The sequence below is a fragment of the Arachis stenosperma genome, chromosome 9 (assembly GCF_014773155.1).
Source record: "Arachis stenosperma cultivar V10309 chromosome 9, arast.V10309.gnm1.PFL2, whole genome shotgun sequence".
Lineage (NCBI taxonomy): Eukaryota > Viridiplantae > Streptophyta > Magnoliopsida > Fabales > Fabaceae > Arachis > Arachis stenosperma.
Genome location: NC_080385.1, coordinates 124,859,350 through 124,882,186, shown reverse-complemented (window position 1 = coordinate 124,882,186; position 22,837 = coordinate 124,859,350). Strand labels below are relative to the sequence as shown.

Genomic DNA, 22,837 nt, shown 5'->3' with positions numbered 1-22,837 from the left:
TCCCAGGCTTTCGAACCAAGCCCATATGCATAGCAAAGTAGCGCTCAGTTAAGTAAGTTCACGCAGCGCTTCATGCATTGAGTGAGCTCCCACTTTCGAGCCTTGCTGGTTGTATTTTGTGCCCATTCCCTTGTGAGGAGTAGCGCTCAGTTAACCATACAAACGTAGCACTACTTGTTTTGAGGAGAGTCTCCCACATCGACCCTTGGCTCTCCCAAGTTGGCCAACAATTTATGAAGCATAGCGCTTAGTGAACTAAGTTCATGTAGCGCCCTTTCTTGCATTCCTCTTGTTCCCCATTTTGAGCCTTGATGGAGCCATTTTGGCCACCCTCCTTGCCAAGCCCTTGTAGCACTCCTTCCTTGCTTCATGGGTTCGAATCTTGGCTGCCCCTTTTCTTGATGTCGCGCCTTGCTTTTTTTTTTTCATGAGGAGCCCGATAAAGTTAACAAAGTTAACCGAGCACTATTGATTTTGCCTTGTTTTCTTTGGTTCCTTGTAGCGCTCGGTTAAATCACCCAATGTAGCGCCTTGGCCTTGCTCCCTTGGCTTTGGACAAGTGCTCAAATAGAGAGCGTTGCGCTCAATTAGAGAGCGTTGCACCCTTGCTTCCTTGATGCGCAACGCTTTTTCCTTCCTTGAGCCATGCTTTAATAGGCATGCTTTCCTTGTTTCTTTCTCTTCTTCACCTACAAGTAATCGAAACAACCAATCAAAGTATCACCAAATTCACAAGGTTTATAAATAATTCAAAAACCAACTAATTCTAGCTTAAATCTCATGATTTTGTGTCAAATAAAGGGTGGTTGATTGATTCAACAAAACCATGCAAATTCACCCCAAATTACTTACTTACAATGCAGGAAAGTGCATAAAATATGAGTTTTGACAGAAATTCGTCACAGAGCTATGCAATAGCATATATCTCGACGGTACAACAAACGACTTCAACCAAGATCATTTCAAGTCAATGACTTGGTGCTGAGGAAAATAAAACAAGCCAGAAGACTTCAAACCATGGAAAATTAGCAGCAAATTAGGAAGGCCCTTTCCGAGTTATAGACGTACTCGGCAACCGGGCCTATCCTTTACAATCACTTGATGGTAATACTCTGCCAAATACATGGAATATCTTATCCTTAAAGCTATATTACAGTTAAAAGTCAGGGCAAGTGGTGCGCACGAATCCCTACACTTTCGTACAGTTGTACCAGCAAGTGCACTGGGTCGTCCAAGTAAAACCTGAGCGAGTCTGGGTCGATCCCACGAGGATTATGGTTTGAAGCAATCTATGGTTATCCTGCAGGTCTTAGTCAGGTAGGATCACAAGGTTGTCGGAAGAGTTGTCAAATTTGCATTAAAAGGAATAAATAGAAAGGGTAATTAGAACTCAGAAGTTGTGTAAACTATGAAAAGAGAATAGTTGAGGACTAAAGTTGCTTTGTCTTTCTGAATTAAATCTGGTAGTACTGTTTCCTTTGCTTGTAAGTGATTTCTTCAATGGCAGGCTGTATGTGATTGACACTCGTTAGAGCAGCTGCCAATACTCTTCCAGATCTGAACCCCAGGTTTAGTGCAGATCCATGATTATTGAGGGTGAAGCTCGTACAGTCCATTCTCCTTAATGATCCTACTCAAAATGCCACAGACAAGGTCGAATCTTTCGAATCAGAGAATGCTGCACCTTGGATTCTAGCCTCTACCACAGAGACCCTAATCTCACCGTAAATCGACTGAACTAATGTCTTGAGAAGTCCCCAACTAAGTCGTGGATTAGCCGTTTGAAAGACGTATATTCAAACTGGTGGTTCATCATTGTCTGATGAAAGACGCACTATGAACCCATGTAGAATATGATTGATAACCTTATGCTAGTTCAACACATTCATATTGATGAAGAACGAATATACATCTTAGAATTAATCAAACATGGATCGAAGAGAAACAGTAGTACCTTTATTACTTCATAGGACTCATCAGGGCTCCTCCTCTCAACAAGGAGGTTTAGAAACTCATACTGAAAGTAAAATACAATCTGTAATTCGAATAGTTTGTAAAAAATCTCGATGTTTATGTAAAATACACTTTAAATACTAAGTAGATGACTAGTAAGGGTAAAATAGTCTTTTTAGTGCTAAATTCCACTTCTGGGGCCCACTTGGTGATTATTTGGGCTGAGCTTTGATGAGAACCACATGTTATGAGGTATCTTGGGCATGGAACGCCAGCTAGGTGGTCCTCTCTGGGCATTTGGATGCTGGGCTCTGCTCCTTGGGCGCTGGACGCCAGAAAGGGGCAGGAAGCTGGCGTTGGACGCCAGTTTTGGGCCTTCTAATTTGAAACAACGTATAGACTATCATACATTTCTGGAAAGTTCTGAAAGTCATCTTTCCATAGCCGTTAATAATGATCCATTTGGACTTTTCTAGCTCCAGAAAATCTCTTCCGAATGCAAGGAGGTCAAATCTAGACAGTATCTGCAGTGCTTTCTCTGTCTCTGAATCTGACTTCTGCTCTAGCTCCTCAAATTCAGCTAGAAAATACCTGAAATGGTACAAAAACATTAAAACTCAAAGTAAAATCCAAAAATGTGAATTTAACTCTAAAACCTGTAAAAACATAATAAAAAACTAAATAAAACATATGAAAAACAATATAAAAACTACGCCAAAAAGCGTATAAAATATCCACTCATCAGCCAGGCAAGTACTCTTTTTCCTACTCACAAGATTTTTTTCGAAAAGGGTTTTGCTTAGAGAGGTTTTAACGAGGCTTGCCTACTTGCACCTTTGTAATAAAGGTTCATTAAATTCCTATTGTTCATTTACTATTTGTATACCTTTATCAGCTCAAACGTCAAACAACGAACTAAACGTTCTATCTATCAAATTTTTCAATAAATAACGAATTGGCACAAGGTGCCTCTATAAACTCGGTAAACTACATAACGTATCGAGCAACTAAACAAAAGGCCATCAAACAAATCAAATAACAAACATTTCCTAACAATTCACAACTATCTGGTCGCCAAAATCAGTCTTAAGACCAGAACAATCTAAAACAAACAAAAAGCATAACTCAAAGTATCCAACCATGAAATGTAAATTCCAAACAACCAAGGTACTAATTTTCAGAAAATTCAAAAAACCTACATTTATATTAAAAAGAAAATTTAAATTACAATGACAAACTACTCGGCAGCATTTTCATCCTCGTCCTTGGCAATCCCTTCATCATCAACTAAACCCCTGTCCTGAATAATCTTGCCCGGATCCATTTGGGAGAAATCTTGATCAGGAGCCAAAAACTTTGCTTGAATTACTGCTCTCTCAAAACCCTCTGCAAATGCGTCTAAGATTTTTACTTGGTGGTTCTTTTCGGCCTCCTTCATCTTTACTCTCAAAAACCTCGGCTTCCTTTTTCTTTGCAGATTCAGCCTCATTCTCATATTAACTTTGGATTAACTTCAACTCTTCATTTTTCTCGGCCAAGTTTTTTTACACTTCTGTCAGCAAGCCCTCGTTCGTAGATATGTCCTATTTTAAGCTAGCTATCTCTTCAACTTTTCCGAGCAATTTATTATGCTTCACTTCCCTAGTACGACCAATACTAGCCAACCGAAATCCAAGAACCTACAGACATATATACAAACATTATCAAAACATTATAAGAATCTAATTAGGATAATAGAGCTTGAAAATCAAACCTACAAGAACTTATCCACAGTAATATCACCGACCTCTTCAATTGACATTGGCTAATGACTGTAACATCTCATTGGCTACAACCATATAAGGAAACTTCTTATCCCATACAGACGAGCCTTCCCCCATCTTTAGAAAAATCGTACAGTTTGCTTTGGTTATCGGCAAAAGCATTAAGCTCTTCAAGGGGAATTCCTTTCTCCGTCATATGATCAAAAACATCAAGATCCACGACATCCGACTTCCTCTTTTTGAAAACAACTTTCCTCCTACCAGGTTTGGGTTGATTCACTTCACCTTTACCATCCTTCTGGTAGGGTTTGATGATGAATGATGCATGAGCATCTTTCCTATCTTTTCCTAGTAAATTTGTATTCAATTTGTTGAGTTTAATCAAGAATTAATTATCTTTTAGCCACTATGGATGTTACTTTGAGTCGTGTGCAATTCTGTTTATTTTAGGTAGCATTTGGCTGGATTTGATGGAGTTTCCACAGAAAAAGAGAAGAAGGCAAATGATGCTGTCAACCCTGACCTCTCAGCACTCAAACCTGAATAACTCGAGCTACAATGGTCCACTAGACGTGATTCTAGTGGCATTGGAAAGCTAACTTCCAATGCTTTTCAACGATATATAATAATCTACACTTCTCTCCCACCAATTTGGCCAAGGTTGCGCCTAACTTGAGATTTCTCACGTTAGGTGCAAGACAGCATCAACAACACGCAACAATGAGCGTGACTCCAAGTAAGGCGCACTAAAGCTTGAGTTAGGCACATGCCATAACAAAAGCACGCCACATTGATTTTGCTTCCCTCAAGTAGGGCGCAGCAACACAAGCCTTGTAGCTCCAATCACTGCATACCTCAAGTAAGGCGTGGCTTGATGCCAAGTTAGGTGTGCCTCCCTACGAAGCAAGTGGTCCCCATTCATCAATTGAAGACGCGCAGATTGCTTTAATTAATTCTGATTTAAACTTTATTTTTATTTAAAAATAGGAAAAGATATTATATAGTTTTAAAAAAAATATAATTTAAATTTATTAGGATTAGATATAAAAAGGAAAAGAAACTTCTCTTCTGGGGGGATTCCATTTCATTATGTAAATTACAGTTTACCTGAATCCTAGTTTTCACTATTTTCCATGAGCAACTAAACCTCCGCTGTTAAGGTTAGGAGCTCTGTCTATTGTATGGTGATGCGCTATAAACTGAGTATAGCTACGATTAAGGAAATTGCACGATCAGCAAAATTCCTTCCGGCAAGTGCACCGGTTATCGTCAAGTAAAAATTCACAATAGAGTGAGGTCGAATCCCACAAGGATTGGTTGAATGAGCAATTCGAATTAGAAGTTTGTTTAGTTGAGCGGAATCAACTTTTGGAGGTGAATTTGCATAAAGTAAATGTGGCAGGAAACGTAAATTGCAAGGAATTGAAATTGCATAAACTTAAATTGCGAGAATTAGAGTGCGAGAAAGTAAATTGCTGAAAGTAAAAGGGAATTGGGGTGATTGCATGAATTGAAATTTGCAGAATGTAAATAGAAAAGGGTAGATCAGAGATGGGGAGTTCATTGGGGTCAGGAGATATTGAAATCTCCGAATCAAAACATTTTCATCTCTTCCTCAACCAATGCATTCATTGAATCTTGCTTGGCAATCTTATATGATTGGATCCCAATTCCTTGGCTCACCAATTCTCTCTAAAAACAAACAAATTCCCAATCCCTTGGTTTAAATGTTCATAAGAAGAGATGATGCTCGATCACTGATTATACCACACAGTTTCATGAACCACAATTTGGTAGGATTACATGTCACAATATCCATCCAAACCCCAATCCAATTCACTGTGAGAAAGCTTCTCTAGCATGAATCCATCATTCCTTTCCCAAGGTTCCGAAGGATTCCAATTATGGGTAGTTTCTTTTCCAAGACAACTACCCAATGGAATTAGATCGAGAAGCTTTCTAACAAAATTCAAGAGAAAAGATTGAAGAAGAAGATAAAACTATTATTGATTCATTGAATTACAATAGAGCTCCCTAACCCAATGAAAGGGGTTTAGTGATTCATTGCTCAGAATTCAATTACACAATATGAAAAGTTCTAAAGTGTCGAAAAGTGCTAACTAACTTCAATTCTATCCTATTTATACACTTTCTACATTGAGCTTCTGTTGTGTTTCTTGGGCTTTGAGGCCTTTCCTTGATTTCCTTTTGCTTTAGGCTTATGGTCCATAATCCTGATGAGGCTGTGATCCAATTCTGTAACATTCATTGACCAAACTTAGTGATAAACAAGTAATGACACAAGACTCAATAATTTGAAGTTCCAGACTCATCAATTCTTGAGGCCCAATCCCATAAACCATGATATTCAATTGGGTTTCATGCCATAATAAGTTTAAGTTAATATTTGTGCTCAATTGCTAACTTAAACTTCAATATAATTGGCCCAGAAACCTTTTCAAATGGTGGTGTTTAAGTTGAAGTTTAAGTTTTAGTTTAAGGTCAAACTAAAACTTAAACATGGAATTGGAAGAAAACACCCCAGGAGTGTACATAGTCGAACACGTTTAACCTCCAGTTTAAGGTCAAACTGGAGGTTAAACTTGGAAATGAAGAAAGCAACCCCTGGAGGCAATTTGGATCGAACACGTTTAACCTCCAGTTTGAGGTCAAACTGGAGGTTAAACTTGGAAATGAAGAACACACCCTGGAGGAGAAAAACTATCGAACACGTTTAACCTCCAGTTTGAGGTCAAACTGGAGGTTAAACGTGGAACTCTTCTGGTGCCTCTCTTGCTTCTGGCGTTTAACTTCCAGTTTGAGGTCAAACTGGAGGTTAAACACCTCAAACTGGAGGTTAAACGCCAGTTACAGCATTTCCTCTCTTCTCATGATTTTGGCGTTTAAGCTCCAGTTTAGGCTTAAACTGGAGCTTAAACGTCCCATTTGAATTTCAAGCTTCCTTTATTGATTTTGTTGCTTCCTTGCCTAGCCTCTCTTCCCTGAAAATCATCCAAACAATTGCATCAAAGTCTTGCAAAATTTCATGAGAATTCATCCATTCATAGCATTCAAGTAATATCACTAAAAACTCATGGAATTTGCATCAAAATCATAATGTTTTGGATAGTTCATTGCTTTGTTGTTCATTTAACCATTCTTGGTTACTTTAAGCTCAAGAAAATGCATAAAACAACTAAAACTAACAGAAAAATGCTAGTGAAACTAGCCTAAGATGCCTTGGCCTCACAACACCAAACTTAATACTTGCTTGTCCCTAAGCAAGTCCTGAGTTAATTGAGAAGAAAGTATGAACAGAAAGCAATTACATTGGCTATATTAGCAAGCATTTGAAGTTCATCAGAAGGGTTTTATGCAGAAAGTTGTAGCATCACTTTTTCATTCTTATCAGGGAGGATTATCACTTTTTCATTGCATCCATCAAACACTGCTATGGCCTCTTGTTATTCTTATGTCCTTGGCACTTTTTCCTTTCTTTGTTTTTCTTTTTCTTAGAGCTTCTTTGCTCCTTGTTTGCTCAGTGTCATGTGTTGCACAAGCCTTTGGCATTTTCTTTTTCTTATCAGTGCAATACACATATCCACTACAGGCATTTTGGTTCACATTTCTTTTTGAGACATTGGTGTCCAGCACCTCTTTGTGTAACTAAATGTTTTGTAGCTAGGTTGCTCTTGATAATGGACTTTTGGTTGATAATCCCGGGTTAGTTAACCCAAGTTACCAAGTGTTGAAACACTCCACAGAACCTATTCATCCAAGCAGATCCTAGTACATAAACACCACAGGCATATGTCTCAAAAGTTCAAACCATTGGTGCCTAGCTTTATTTTCTTAATTCTTTTGCTTTTCGGTTGCCCCTTTTCAGTGGCTTTTCTTCTTCTTTTTCTTTCTTTTTCATGGCCAAGGACATTTATTCATCAAGATCCATAGACAGTATTCAACTTCTACACAAAATGATAATTCTACACTCAATTCCCAGTGAGCTAACTAACAATCAAGCATGCATACCACCACTTAATTCTACTTGATTTGTCACTAATTGAGCCAAGTTACTTTTGTTCCAACTTTTCTTTTAATTTTTGGAAACAGAACAAGCATGACAAGCATTTGTTTAAGAAGGTGGAGTTATATCCAAACATCTAGGTATTCATTTTATTCAAAGCAATAAACCAACACTCATACTAAAAACTTCACATTCCAGAAAGATTCAACAATTACAGTTTAAACCAGAACAAGCATGCTTTTGTTTGCCTTTTAAAGAGTGGTCAAGGAGCAACACCACCTTGTGAAATTCCTTGTTTTCTCTTTGCTGCCAGGAAACAATTTGATTTCTCCTTCTTCTCCTAGTTGTTGCTTCATGTTCTTTCTAAGATCCTTGTTCCTTTCCTGCAAAGAGTGATGAAGTTGCTTGCTTCTCAAGCACTTGAGTGGTTAGCTCAACTATATATGGGCAAGTGTCTGAGTCTTAAGTTGGTGTGTGAACACCAAACTTAGTCTCCTACTCACTTCTCTGTTCTTTGAATCCTTGAGTTTTCCTTGGAATGAAGTTGCTGCTAAGGATTTTAAGCATTTCTGTGATTGCTTAGAATGGTTGTTTCTTTCATATAATTCAAAGGTTGTTGTGTTCAGTTGATCTTAATGGTGGAACACCAAACTTAGAGTCACACATTCCCCTTTGAATTATTGATCCACAAATTCATTGTTTGGTGTGAAACACCAAACTTAATTCTTTGCAATGCACAGAAACTACTTTACCCTTTTTATTGAAACAAATAAAAGAGACAGCAAAAGAGTGTTACCTCAGGTTGGGTTGCCTCCCAACAAGCGCTCTTTTAACGTCATTAGCTTGACGGTCAGTTTCCTCAGTTGAGGTGATATTTAACCTTGTCTTTCTCCTCTACATCTCCCAAGTAATGTTTGAGTCTTTGACCATTCACAGTGAAGGTTCTTTGTGACTTTTCTTCCATGATTTCTACTTGTCCATATTGGGAGACTTTGGTGACAAGGAATGGTCCAGACCACCTTGATTTTAGCTTCCCTGGAAATAGCTTCAGCCTAGAATTGTAGAGCAATACTTTTTGTCCCTCTTCAAATTTCCTTGGGGCTATGTTGCTGTCATGCTTCTTCTTTGCTCTTTCTTTGTAAATTTTGGCATTCTCATAAGCTTCAGCTCTGAATTCTTCCAACTCTTGAATTTGCAACATCCTTCTTTCTCCAGCAGCTTTGCTGTCCAAGTTTAAGAGTTTCAAGGCCCAGAATGCCTTGTGCTCCAACTCCAGTGGCAAATGGCAAGCCTTTCCATATACTAGTTGGTAAGGAGACATTCCAATTGGTGTTTTGAAAGCTGTCCTATATGCCCAAAGAGCATCATCTAGCTTAATCGACCAGTCCTTCCTTGATTCATAAGAAAGTCCATCATAGAAAATATGCAATTGCACCCAGTCAGGGAACATGTTTGGTGGACATTTCCTTGTCAATTCTTTGAACCTTTCCCATGCCTCGTAGAGCGTCTCACCATCTTGTTGTCTAAAAGTCTGAACCTCAGATCGAAGCCTATTGACCTTTTGTGGGGGGTAGAAACGTGCCAGAAACTTGCTCTCCACCTCATCCCAGGTTGTTAAGCTGTCCCTTGGAAATGATTCCAACCACTTAGCTGCCTTGTCCCTAAGTGAAAATGGGAACAAGAGCAGTTTATAGGCATCATCCTGGACTCCATTGGACTTCACAGTATCGCAAATTCTCAGAAATTTGGTGAGATGTTGGTTTGGATCTTCATTAGCACTCCCACCAAAGGAACAATGGTTCTCCACCAGTGATATTAGCTGTGGTTTGAGTTCAAAATTGTTGGCCTGAATGGGTGGTTTCTGAATGCTGCTACCACAATTCCCAGAGGTTGGGTTTATGTATGAACCAAGAACCCTCCTCTCAGGAATGGCATTGTTTCCATCATCCCTCTCATGGTTGTGAAATTCTCTATCCATGTTAAGATCTAGAGCTTCCTCAAAGTTGTCCTCAGATTCTCCTTCAGATTCTTCCTCTCTCAATACTCTCTTCCCTCTTGCTTCCCTTCTACGTCTATGAAGGGTCCTCTCTGGTTCGGTATATGGAGGAGTTGATGCCTTTCCTCTTCTACCTGTCATACAAGAACACACCACAAGCAACAAATAAGTGGAATACTCTTGGTTAATGGAAGAGTATGGTTAGAGCAATTGAGGAATTAATTCAAACAGTTAGTGGGTCAGTGAGTTAGTTGCTAGAATTGAAAGGCATAAGAAAGAAAAAGCAAGTAACAGAGTGCAGAAATTAAAATTCAACAAGTAACTTGAACTAAATTAACAAAACAAGAAAAATGCTCAATCTAGTTAACTTCCAATTTGAGAATTGTCAATCGAAAACCAATCCCCGGCAACGGCGCCATAAACTTGATGCGCTATAAACTGAGTATAGCTACGATTAAGGAAATTGCACGATCGGCAAAATTCCTTCCGGCAAGTGCACCGGTTATCGTCAAGTAAAAACTCACAATAGAGTGAGGTCGAATCCCACAAGGATTGGTTGAATGAGCAATTCGAATTAAAAGTTTGTTTAGTTGAGCGGAATCAACTTTTGGAGGTGAATTTGCATAAAGTAAATGTGGCAGGAAACGTAAATTGCAAGGAATTGAAATTGCATAAACTTAAATTGCGAGAATTAAAGTGCGAGAAAGTAAATTGCTGAAAGTAAAAGGGAATTGGGGTGATTGCATGAATTGAAATTTGCAGAATGTAAATAGAAAAGGGTAGATCAGAGATGGGGAGTTCATTGGGGTCAGGAGATATTGAAATCTCCGAATCAAAACATTTTCATCTCTTCCTCAACCAATGCATTCATTGAATCTTGCTTGGCAATCTTATATGATTGGATCCCAATTCCTTGGCTCACCAATTCTCTCTAAAAACAAACAAATTCCCAATCCCTTGGTTTAAATGTTCATAAGAAGAGATGATGCTCGATCACTGATTATACCACACAGTTTCATGAACCACAATTTGGTAGGATTACATGTCACAATATCCATCCAAACCCCAATCCAATTCACTGTGAGAAAGCTTCTCTAGCATGAATCCATCATTCCTTTCCCAAGGTTCCGAAGGATTCCAATTATGGGTAGTTTCTTTTCCAAGACAACTACCCAATGGAATTAGATCGAGAAGCTTTCTAACAAAATTCAAGAGAAAAGATTGAAGAAGAAGATAAAACTATTATTGATTCATTGAATTACAATAGAGCTCCCTAACCCAATGAAAGGGGTTTAGTGATTCATTGCTCAGAATTCAATTACACAATATGAAAAGTTCTAAAGTGTCGAAAAGTGCTAACTAACTTCAATTCTATCCTATTTATACACTTTCTACATTGAGCTTCTGTTGTGTTTCTTGGGCTTTGAGGCCTTTCCTTGATTTCCTTTTGCTTTAGGCTTATGGTCCATAATCCTGATGAGGCTGTGATCCAATTCTGTAACATTCATTGACCAAACTTAGTGATAAACAAGTAATGACACAAGACTCAATAATTTGAAGTTCCAGACTCATCAATTCTTGAGGCCCAATCCCATAAACCATGATATTCAATTGGGTTTCATGCCATAATAAGTTTAAGTTAATATTTGTGCTCAATTGCTAACTTAAACTTCAATATAATTGGCCCAGAAACCTTTTCAAATGGTGGTGTTTAAGTTGAAGTTTAAGTTTTAGTTTAAGGTCAAACTAAAACTTAAACATGGAATTGGAAGAAAACACCCCAGGAGTGTACATAGTCGAACACGTTTAACCTCCAGTTTAAGGTCAAACTGGAGGTTAAACTTGGAAATGAAGAAAGCAACCCCTGGAGGCAATTTGGATCGAACACGTTTAACCTCCAGTTTGAGGTCAAACTGGAGGTTAAACTTGGAAATGAAGAACACACCCTGGAGGAGAAAAACTATCGAACACGTTTAACCTCCAGTTTGAGGTCAAACTGGAGGTTAAACGTGGAACTCTTCTGGTGCCTCTCTTGCTTCTGGCGTTTAACTTCCAGTTTGAGGTCAAACTGGAGGTTAAACGCCAGTTACAGCATTTCCTCTCTTCTCATGATTTTGGCGTTTAAGCTCCAGTTTAGGCTTAAACTGGAGCTTAAACGTCCCATTTGAATTTCAAGCTTCCTTTATTGATTTTGTTGCTTTTTTGCCTAGCCTCTCTTCCCTGAAAATCATCCAAACAATTGCATCAAAGTCTTGCAAAATTTCATGAGAATTCATCCATTCATAGCATTCAAGTAATATCACTAAAAACTCATGGAATTTGCATCAAAATCATAATGTTTTGGATAGTTCATTGCTTTGTTGTTCATTTAACCATTCTTGGTTACTTTAAGCTCAAGAAAATGCATAAAACAACTAAAACTAACAGAAAAATGCTAGTGAAACTAGCCTAAGATGCCTTGGCATCATATGGATTGATTCTGTTCCTTGTTTTTTCTATTTTAATTTATGTACTGATTTATATTTCAAGAATTATTTTCGTTCTTTATTTTATGAAATTGGGTGGAACGGAAGTATGACCCTCTTTCTAATTTAGTTCTTGTATAACTTGGAAAAGCTCTTTACTTCAACAACAACTTGAAAATATATTCTCCTAAATTTCTAATTATCTGGATTTAACGGGATACGTGACTGATGAGCGGATAATTTGTATGCTTTTTGGCATTGTTTTTAGTATGTTTTTGCTAGTTTTAGTTGAGTTTTTATTATATTTTTATTAGTTTTTAGTTAAAATTCACTTTTCTGGACTTTACTATGAGTTTGTGTGTTTTTCTGTGATTTCAGGTATTTTCTGGCTGAAATTGAGGGACCTGAGCAAAAATCTGATTCAGAGACTGAAAAGGACTGCAGATGCTGTTGGATTCTGACCTCCCTGCACTCGAAGTGGATTTTCTGGAGCTACAGAAGCCCAATTGGCGCGCTCTCAACGGCGTTGGAAAGTAGACATCCTGGGCTTTCCAGCAATATATAATAGTCCATACTTTGCCCAAGATTTGATGGCCCAAACCGGCGTTCAAAGTCACCTACAGAAATCCCAGCGTTAAACGCCGGAACTGGCACCTAAATGGGAGTTAAACGCCCAAACTGGCACCAAAATGGGAGTTAAACGCCAAGAAGAGTCTCTACACGAAAATTACTTCATTGCTCAGCCCAAGCACACACCAAGTGGGCCAGAAGTGGATTTTTATGTCATTTACTCATCTTTGTACACCTTAGGCTACTAGTTTTCTATAAGTAGAACCTTTTACTATTGTATTTTAATCTTTGGATTGTTTTTGATCTTTTGATCATGTTTTTATGATTGAACCCTCTTTTGGGAGGCTGGCCATTCGGCCATGCCTAGACTCTGTTCTTATGTATTTTCAACGGTGGAGTTTCTACACACCATAGATTAAGGGTGTGGAGCTCTGCTGTACCTCGAGTATTAATGCAATTACTATTGTTCTTCCATTCAATTCCGCTTGTTCTTTTACCAAGATATCACTTGTTCTTCAACATGATGAAGGTGATGATTGACGCCCATCACCATTCTCACCCATGAACACGGTGGCTGACAACCATTCTTGTTCTACAAGCATCTGAGGCTTAGTGAATATCTCTTGGATTCTTTAATCGGAATCTTCGTGGTATAGGCAGGACCTGATGGCGGCATTCAAGAGAATCCGGAAGGTCTAAACCTTGTCTGTGGTATTCTGAGTAGGATTCAATGATTGAATGACTGTGACGTGCTTCAAACCTGTAACCTACTGGGCGTTAGTGACAGACGCAAAAGAGTTATTCTATTCCGGTAGGGGAGGGAACCAAACCGGTGATTGGCAGCACTGTGACAGAGTGTGTGCATTAGCTTTCACTGCGCGGATGGGAGGTAGCTGCTGACAACAGTGAAACCCTACACGAGCTTGCCATGGAAAGGAGTAAGAAGGATTGGATGAAGGCAGTAGGAAAGCAGAGAGACGGAAGGGAAGGCATCTTCATACACTTGTCTGAAGCTCTTACACCAATGATATACATAAGTATCTCTATCTTTATCTTTATGTATTTTCGTTTATCACTATACCCATTTGAGTCTGCCTGACTGAGATTTACAAGATGACCATAGCTTGCTTCATACCACCAATCTCCGTGGGATCGACCCTTACTCACGTAAGGTATTACTTGGACGACCCAGTGCACTTGCTGGTTAGTTGTGCGAAATTGTAGTGATCACAATTTCGTGCACCAAGTTTTTGGCGCCGTTGCCGGGGATTGTTCTTGTGTATGGACAACTGACGGTTCATCTTGTTGCTTAGATTAGGTATTATTTTTCTTCAGAGTTCTTAAGAATGAATTCTAGTGTTTCAAGGTGATGTTCTTATCATCACCAAAGCTGATTGATCATCATCAATTTAGCTCTTGAATGCAATGTCTTGCTGAAGCTTAGCTAGCTATGTCTAATTCCTTTAGACTAAAGCTTTAGACTAACATTGCATGATTCCTGGAATTCTCATTAAGAATTTTGATACCTTTATTTTCCTTTTCACCTAATTTTCGAAAAAACCAAAAAAAAATTTACAAAATCATAAAATCCAAAAATATTTCTTGTTTGAGTATAGAGTCTCATTCTAAGTTTGGTGTCAATTGCATGTTTCTGTTTTTCTTGCATTTTTTTTTTGAATTTATGCATGTGTCTTCATTAATCTTCAAGTTGTTCTTGATGATTTCCTTGTTTTGATCTTTGAATTCTATTGACTTGAGTGTTTTGTTGTTTCTCATGTGCATTATCATCTTGTTAGTGTCAGTAGTATACAAACTGCTAAGTTTGGTGTCTTGCATGCATTTGATTTTAGTTGCATTTTAATTATTCCTTATTATTAAAAATCCAAAAATATTTTTAATTTGTGTCTTTTCAAGTCAATAATACAGAGAATTGAAGATTCAGAACATACTGCAGAGGAATCACACAGAAAAAGCTGGGCATTCAAAAATGCCCAGTGAAGAAGACAGACTGGCGTTTAAACGCCAGCCAGGGTGCCTGGCTGGGCGTTTAACGCCCAAAAGGGTATAGTTTTGGGCGTTAAACGCCAGAATGTGCACCATTCTGGGCGTTTAACGCCAGGATGGCAAAGGGGGAAGATTTTGTTTTCAAAATCAATTTTTTTCAAGTTTTCAAAGTTTTTCAAAATCAAATCTTTTTCAAATCATATCTTTTCAATCAAATGTTTTCAAAATCAATTTATTTCCTTTTTCAAAGATACTTACTAACAATTAATGATTTGATTGAACATTTTTTTGCCTTTTCTGTTTAGGAAGGTTTTATGTTTGAATCATATCTTTTCTTGTTAGGCAAGTCATTAATTTTTAAAATCATATCTTTTCAAATTGTTTTCAAATCATATCTTTTAAAATTGTTTTCAAATCATATCTTTTAAAAAATTGTTTTCAAATCATATCTTCTCAATCACATCTTTTTAAAACCATAACTTTTCAATCAAATCTTTTTAATCACATCTTTTTCAAAATAGTTTTCAATCAAATCTTTTTAACTTCTAATTTCAAAATCTTTTTCAAAAATCACTTGATTTCTTTTCCACTCTTATTTTCGAAAATCAATTAAGTGTTTTTCAAAATGTTTTCAAAATCTTTTACTTAATTTTCGAAAATTACTTTCCTCCTTCTCACATCCTTCTATTTTTGGACTAACACTATCCCTCAATGCAAAATTCGAACTTCATCTTCTTTGATAAGTTCGAATTTTTTACCTCTGTCTTCCATTTTTCTTCCTCTGACACTTCAAGGAATCTCTATACTGTGACATAGAGGATTCCATATTTTCTTGTTCTCTTCTCTTTCATATGAGCAGGAGCAGAGACAAAAGCATTCTTGTTGAAGCTGACCCTGAACCCGAGAGGACCTTAAAGAGAAAGCTAAGAGAAGCCAAAGCACAACTCTCTTTAGAGGACCTGACCGAATTCTTCAAAGAAGAAGAAGACATGGCAGCCGAAAACAACAATAATGCAAACAATGCAAGGAAGCTGCTGGGTGACTTTACTGCACCTACTCCTGATTTTTATGGGAGAAGCATCTCTATCCCTGCCATTGGAGCAAACAACTTTGAGCTTAAGCCTCAATTAGTTTCTCTAATGCAACAGAATTGCAAGTTCCATGGACTTCCAATGGAAGATCCTCATCAGTTCTTAGCTGAATTCTTGCAAATCTGTGACACAGTCAAGACTAATGGGGTTAACCCTGAGGTCTACAGACTGATGCTATTCCCTTTTGCTGTAAGAGACAGAGCTAGAATATGGTTGGATTCTCAACCTAAAGAAAGCCTGGACTCTTGGGAAAAGCTAGTCAGTGCCTTCTTGGCAAAGTTCTTTCCACCACAAAGATGGAGTAAGCTTAGAGTGGAAGTCCAAACCTTCAGACAGAAGGATGGAGAATCCCTCTATGAAGCTTGGGAAAGATACAAACAATTAATCAGAAGATGTCCCTCAGACATGCTTTCTGAATGGAGCATCATAGGTATTTTCTATGATGGTCTCTCTGAACTATCTAAGATGTCCTTGGATAGCTCTGCTGGAGGATCTCTTCATCTGAAGAAGACGCCTGCAGAAGCTCAAGAATTGATTGAAATGGTTGCAAATAACCAATTCATGTACACTTCTGAAAGGAATCCTGTGAACAATGGGACTAGTCAGAAGAAAGGAGTTCTTGAGATTGACACTCTGAATGCCATTTTGGCTCAGAATAAAATATTGACTCAACAAGTCAATTTGATTTCTCAAAGTCTGTCTGGAATGCAAAATGCACCAAGCAGTACTAAGGATGCTTCATCTGAGGAAGAAGCTTATGATCCTGAGAACCCTTCAATGGAAGAGGTGAATTACCTAGGAGAACCCTATGGTAACACCTATAATTCTTCATGGAGAAATCACCCAAATCTCTCATGGAAGAATCAAGAGAGACCTCAACAAGGTTTCAATAATAATAATGGTGGAAGAAACAGGTTTAGCAATAGCAAGCCTTTTCCATCATCTTCTCAGCAACAGACAGAGAGCTCTAAGCAGAATACCTCTGACTTGGCAACCATGGTCTCTGATCTAATCAAAACCACTCAAAGTTTCATGAATGAAACTAGATCCTCCATTAGGAATTTGGAAGGACAAGTGGGTCAGCTGAGCAAGAAAATTACTGAACTTCCCCCAAGCACTCTCCCAAGTAACACTGAAGAAAATCCAAAAGGAGAGTGCAAAGCCATAAATATGGCCGAATTCTGGGAGGAAGAAGAGGCAGTGAACGCCACTGAGGAAGGCCTCACTGGACGTCCACTGGCCTCCAATGAGTTCCCTAATGAGGAACCTTGGGAATCTGAGGCTCATACTGAGACCATAGAGATTCCCTTGGACTTACTACTGCCTTTCATGAGCTCTGATGAGTATTCTTCCTCTGAAGAGGATGAGTATGTCACTGAGGAGCAAGTTGCTAAATACCTTGGAGCAATCATGAAGCTAAATGACAAGTTATTTGGAAATGAGACTTGGGAGGATGAACCCCCTTTGCTCACCAAAGAACTGGATAACTTGTCTAGGCAACAATTGCCTCAAAAGAGGCAGGATCCTGGGAAGTTTTCTATACCTTGTACCATAGGCACCATGACCTTCAAGAAGGCCTTGTGTGACTTAGGGTCAAGTGTGAACCTCATGCCCCTCTCTGTAATGGAGAAATTAGGGATCTTTGAGGTGCAAGCTGCAAAAATCTCACTAGAGATGGCAGACAATTCAAGAAAACAAGCCTATGGACTTGTAGAGGATGTTCTGGTTAAGGTTGAAGACCATTACATTCCTACTGATTTCATAGTCCTAGAGACTGGGAAGTGCATGGATGAATCCATCATCCTTGGCAGACCCTTCCTAGCCACAGCAAAGACTGTGATTGATGTTGATAAAGGAGAGTTGATCATTCAAGTGAATGAAGAATCCTTGGTGTTTAAGGCCCAAGGATATCCCTCTATCATCATGGAGAGGAAGCATGAAGAGCTTCTCTCAAAACAGAGCCAAACAGAGCCCCCACAGTCAAACTCTAAGTTTGGTGTTGGGAGGCCACAACCAAACTCTAAGTTTGGTGTTGAACCCTCACATTCAAACTCTAAGTTTGGTGTTGGGAGGGTCCAACACGGTTCTGAGTATTTCTGAGGCTCCATGGGAGTCCTCTGTCAAGCTAATGACAGTAAAGAAGCGCTTGTTGGGAGGCAACCCAATGTTTTATAATTAATTATTTTCTTTTGTTATTTTACTTTATTTTGTAGGTTGATGATCATGAGAAGTCACAAAATCCATTGAAAAAGCAAAAACATAATGAAAAACAGGAAGAAAAACAGCACACCCTGGAGGAAGAAGCTGCTGGCGTTTAAACGCCAGTAAGCCTAGCAGTTGGGCGTTTAACGCCCAGTCTGGCACCATTCTGGGCGTTTAACGCCAGAAAGGGGCACCAGACTGGCGTTAAACGCCAGAAAAGGGCTAGAACCTGGCGTTAAACGCCAGGAATGGGCATCAGCCCGGCGTTTAACGCCAGAAATGGGTCAAAACGTGATTTTTGATGCCAATTGATGCAGGGATGACTTTTCCTTGACACCACAAGATCTGTGGACCCCACAGGATCCCCAAACAACCCTACCACTCTCTCTTCTTCTTCACCCATTCACCAATCACCTCAACATCTCTTTCTCTTCACCACTCACATCCATCCTTCATAAACCACCACTTCTCCCCATACATGGCCGAACACAAAGCCATCTCCCTCTCCTCCATTTCTTCTTCTTCTACTCTCTTCCCTCTTCTTTTGCTCGAGGACGAGCAAACCTTTTAAGTTTGGTGTGGTAAAAGCATTGCTTTTTGTTTTTCCATAACCATTTATGGCATCCAAAGCCGGTTCAACTGAGAAGGCATGACCTCAAGCCCATCACTAAGAAGAAGATGGAGCAAACAAGAGACCCCTCTCATCATGAGATCCCTGAGATACCTCAAGGGATACACTTTCCTCCACAAGACTATTGGGAGCAACTAAACACCTCCCTAGGAGAATTAAGTTCCAACATGGGACAACTAAGGGTGAAGCACATGCCATCCTCCTCCATGAAATTAGAGAAGATCAAAGAATCATGAGAAAGGAACAACAAAGGCAAGGAAGAGACATTGAGGAGCTCAAGCACTCCATAGGATCTTCAAGAGGAAGAACAAGCCGCCATCACTAAGGTGGACCCGTTCTTTAATCTCCTTGTTCTTTGCTTTTCTGTTTTTCGAAAATTATGCTTTATGTTTATCTATGTTTGTGTCTTATGATCATTAGTGTCTTAGTGTCTATGCCTTAAAGCTATCAATATGAATCCATCACCTTTCTTAAATGAAAACTGTTTTTATCACAAAAGAACAAGAAGTACAGGATTTCAAATTCATCTTTAAAACTAGCTTAATTAGTTTGATGTGGTGACAATACTTTTTGTTTTCTGAATGTATGCTTGAACAGTGCATATGTCTTTTGAATTTGTGGTTCATGAATGTTAAAATTGTTGGCTCTTGAAAGAATGATGAAAAAGGAGACATGTTACTGAGGATCTGAAAAATCATAAAAATGATTCTTGAAGCAAGAAAAAGCAGTGAATACAAAAAAAAAAAAAACGAAAAGAAAAAGGGAGAAAAAGAAAAAGGAAGAAAAAGAAAGAAAAAGAAAGAAATAAAGTTGTGATCCAAGGCAATAAGAGTGTGCTTAAGAACCTTGGACACCTCTAATTGGGGACTCTAGCAAAGCTGAGTCACAATCTGAAAAGGTTCACCCAATTATGTGTCTGTGGCATGTATGTATCCGGTGGTAATACTGGAAGACAGAGTGCTTTGGGCCACGGCCAAGACTCAATAAGTAGCTGTGTTCAAGAATCATCATACTTAACTAGGAGAATCAATAACACTATCTGGATTCGGAGTTCCTAAAGAAGCCAATCATTCTGAATTTCAGAGGATAAAGTGAGATGCCAAAACTGTTTGGAGGCAAAAAGCTACTAGTCCCGCTCATCTAATTTGGAGCTATGTTTCATTGATAATTTGGAGTCTATAGTATATTCTCTTCTTTTTATCTTATTTGATTTTCAGTTGCTTGAGGACAAGCAACAATTTAAGTTTGGTGTTGTGATGAGCGGATAATTTGTATGCTTTTTGGCATTGTTTTTAGTATGTTTTTGCTAGTTTTAGTTGAGTTTTTATTATATTTTTATTAGTTTTTAGTTAAAATTCACTTTTCTGGACTTTACTATGAGTTTGTGTGTTTTTCTGTGATTTCAGGTATTTTCTGGCTGAAATTGAGGGACCTGAGCAAAAATCTGATTCAGAGACTGAAAAGGACTGCAGATGCTGTTGGATTCTGACCTCCCTGCATTCGAAGTGGATTTTCTGGAGCTACAGAAGCCCAATTGGCGCGATCTCAACGGCGTTGGAAAGTAGACATCCTGGGCTTTCCAGCAATATATAATAGTCCATACTTTGCCCAAGATTTGATGGCCCAAACCGGCGTTCAAAGTCACCTACAGAAATCCCAGCGTTAAACGCCGGAACTGGCACCTAAATGGGAGTTAAACGCCCAAACTGGCACCAAAATGGGAGTTAAACGCCAAGAAGAGTCTCTACACGAAAATTACTTCATTGCTCAGCCCAAGCACACACCAAGTGGGCCCAGAAGTGGATTTTTATGTCATTTACTCATCTTTGTACACCTTAGGCTACTAGTTTTCTATAAGTAGAACCTTTTACTATTGTATTTTAATCTTTGGATTGTTTTTGATCTTTTGATCATGTTTTTATGATTGAACCCTCTTTTGGGAGGCTGGCCATTCGGCCATGCCTAGACTCTGTTCTTATGTATTTTCAACGGTGGAGTTTCTACACACCATAGATTAAGGGTGTGGAGCTCTGCTGTACCTCGAGTATTAATGCAATTACTATTGTTCTTCCATTCAATTCCGCTTGTTCTTTTACCAAGATATCACTTGTTCTTCAACATGATGAAGGTGATGATTGACGCCCATCACCATTCTCACCCATGAACAAGGTGGCTGACAACCATTCTTGTTCTACAAGCATCTGAGGCTTAGTGAATATCTCTTGGATTCTTTAATCGGAATCTTCGTGGTATAGGCAGGACCTGATGGCGGTATTCAAGAGAATCCGGAAGGTCTAAACCTTGTTTGTGGTATTCTGAGTAGGATTCAATGATTGAATGACTGTGACGTGCTTCAAACCTGTAACCTACTGGGCGTTAGTGACAGACGCAAAAGAGTTATTCTATTCCGGTAGGGGAGGGAACCAAACCGGTGATTGGCAGCACTGTGACAGAGTGTGTGCATTAGCTTTCACTGCGCGGATGGGAGGTAGCTGCTGACAACAGTGAAACCCTACACGAGCTTGCCATGGAAAGGAGTAAGAAGGATTGGATGAAGGCAGTAGGAAAGCAGAGAGACGGAAGGGAAGGCATCTTCATACACTTGTCTGAAGCTCTTACACCAATGATATACATAAGTATCTCTATCTTTATCTTTATGTATTTTCGTTTATCACTATACCCATTTGAGTCTGCCTGACTGAGATTTACAAGATGACCATAGCTTGCTTCATACCACCAATCTCCGTGGGATCGACCCTTACTCACGTAAGGTATTACTTGGACGACCCAGTGCACTTGCTGGTTAGTTGTGCGAAATTGTAGTGATCACAATTTCGTGCACCAGTGACATATAATCCTCTTATATTTGGATAATTAGGATTTTTGTGGCATATAACTATAATTGAACTTCACCCTCTAATTGGAATTAATTGACCGAGGAATTGGCGGTTGATGAATTTTAGAGAAGACTAAAAAGGTCTAAGGAATTAGGGTTTAGTCATATATAGTTTTCCAGGAATTAAATCTTTCATGATTAAAATAAATTTATAAGAAATGTCAATCTGGAAAATAGATAACTCTAAAACATTAACTGCTTTCTCCATATTTTAATCCCAACTTATTTATTGTCTGTCTTGTTGTGAGTTTCCTGTTTAATGCTTTTTGAACTCTCAAACACCATTTTCTGTTTATCTGTCTAAGCCAATCACTCAATCATTGTTTCTTGATCCATCAATCATCATGGGATCAACCCTCACTCACCTGAGGTATTACTTGGTACGACCCAGTGCACTTGCTGGTTAGTGATTAACAACTATTAGTCATTTGATTGCTTAGATTAGGTGTTTTAGTTTTAATTTTGTTTAAATTTTGCTTTAGTATTCTCGAAAAAAAATAAATAAATAGCATTAATATATTTTTTTTAATTTCTGAAATTAAGTTTGGTGTCACCTAGTAATTTTGTTTTAATTTACCTATCTATATTTTTTTATAAAAAATATTTTGAAAGTTTTAATTTTTTTTATTTAGTTGTTTTATTTTATTTCTTTTACACAGGTTATCTCATTGGGAATTCTCTGCACTTTGACGTAGAGATTTCCACCTTTCTTGTCTTATGTCTGTTTATGAGCAGGAACAGGGACAAAGAACCACTTTTAGACTTTGATCCTGAACCCAAAAGGACTTTTAGACGGCGTTTGCAACAAGCACCAAATTCACTATGGATCATAATAATGCTGCTAATGCCAATATGGCAAATCCGAATGGGAATGAACAACCCAGGAGAGTGCTTGGCTCTTACACTACTCCTACTGCAGATCTTTATAGAAAAAGTATTGTGGTGCCTCCTATAGCTGCAAACAACTTTGAGTTGAAGCCACAATTGGTCACCCTAGTGCAACAAAACTACCAGTATCATGGACTCCCTCAGGAAAATCCCAATCAGTTTATCTCTAATTTTCTACAGATTTGTGATACTGTGAAAACTAATGGGGTGAATCCTGAGGTGTACAAACTCATGCTCTTCCCATTTGCCTTGAAGGACAGAGCAAAGCTATGGCTAGATTCTTAATCCAAGGAGAGTTTGGATACTTGGAATAAGGTTTTCACTGGGTTTCTTACTAAATTTTTCCCACCAAAG

General features: G+C 38.6%; 1 protein-coding gene and 1 non-coding gene across 2 annotated transcripts; both read right to left on the bottom strand.

Annotated features, from left to right (window-relative positions):
- Window positions 1-8,599: 8,599 nt before the first annotated feature.
- LOC130949903 (uncharacterized) lies at window positions 8,600-9,061 on the bottom strand. The gene has a single exon (XM_057878505.1). It carries the CDS (start codon window positions 9,059-9,061, stop codon window positions 8,600-8,602), a length of 462 nt encoding a protein of 153 aa, XP_057734488.1.
- Window positions 9,062-16,169: 7,108 nt separating this feature from the next.
- On the bottom strand, window positions 16,170-16,277 carry LOC130953180 (small nucleolar RNA R71). Its single transcript, XR_009075353.1, has one exon. It is a non-coding gene; the product is annotated as a small nucleolar RNA R71 (small nucleolar RNA).
- Window positions 16,278-22,837: the final 6,560 nt, after the last annotated feature.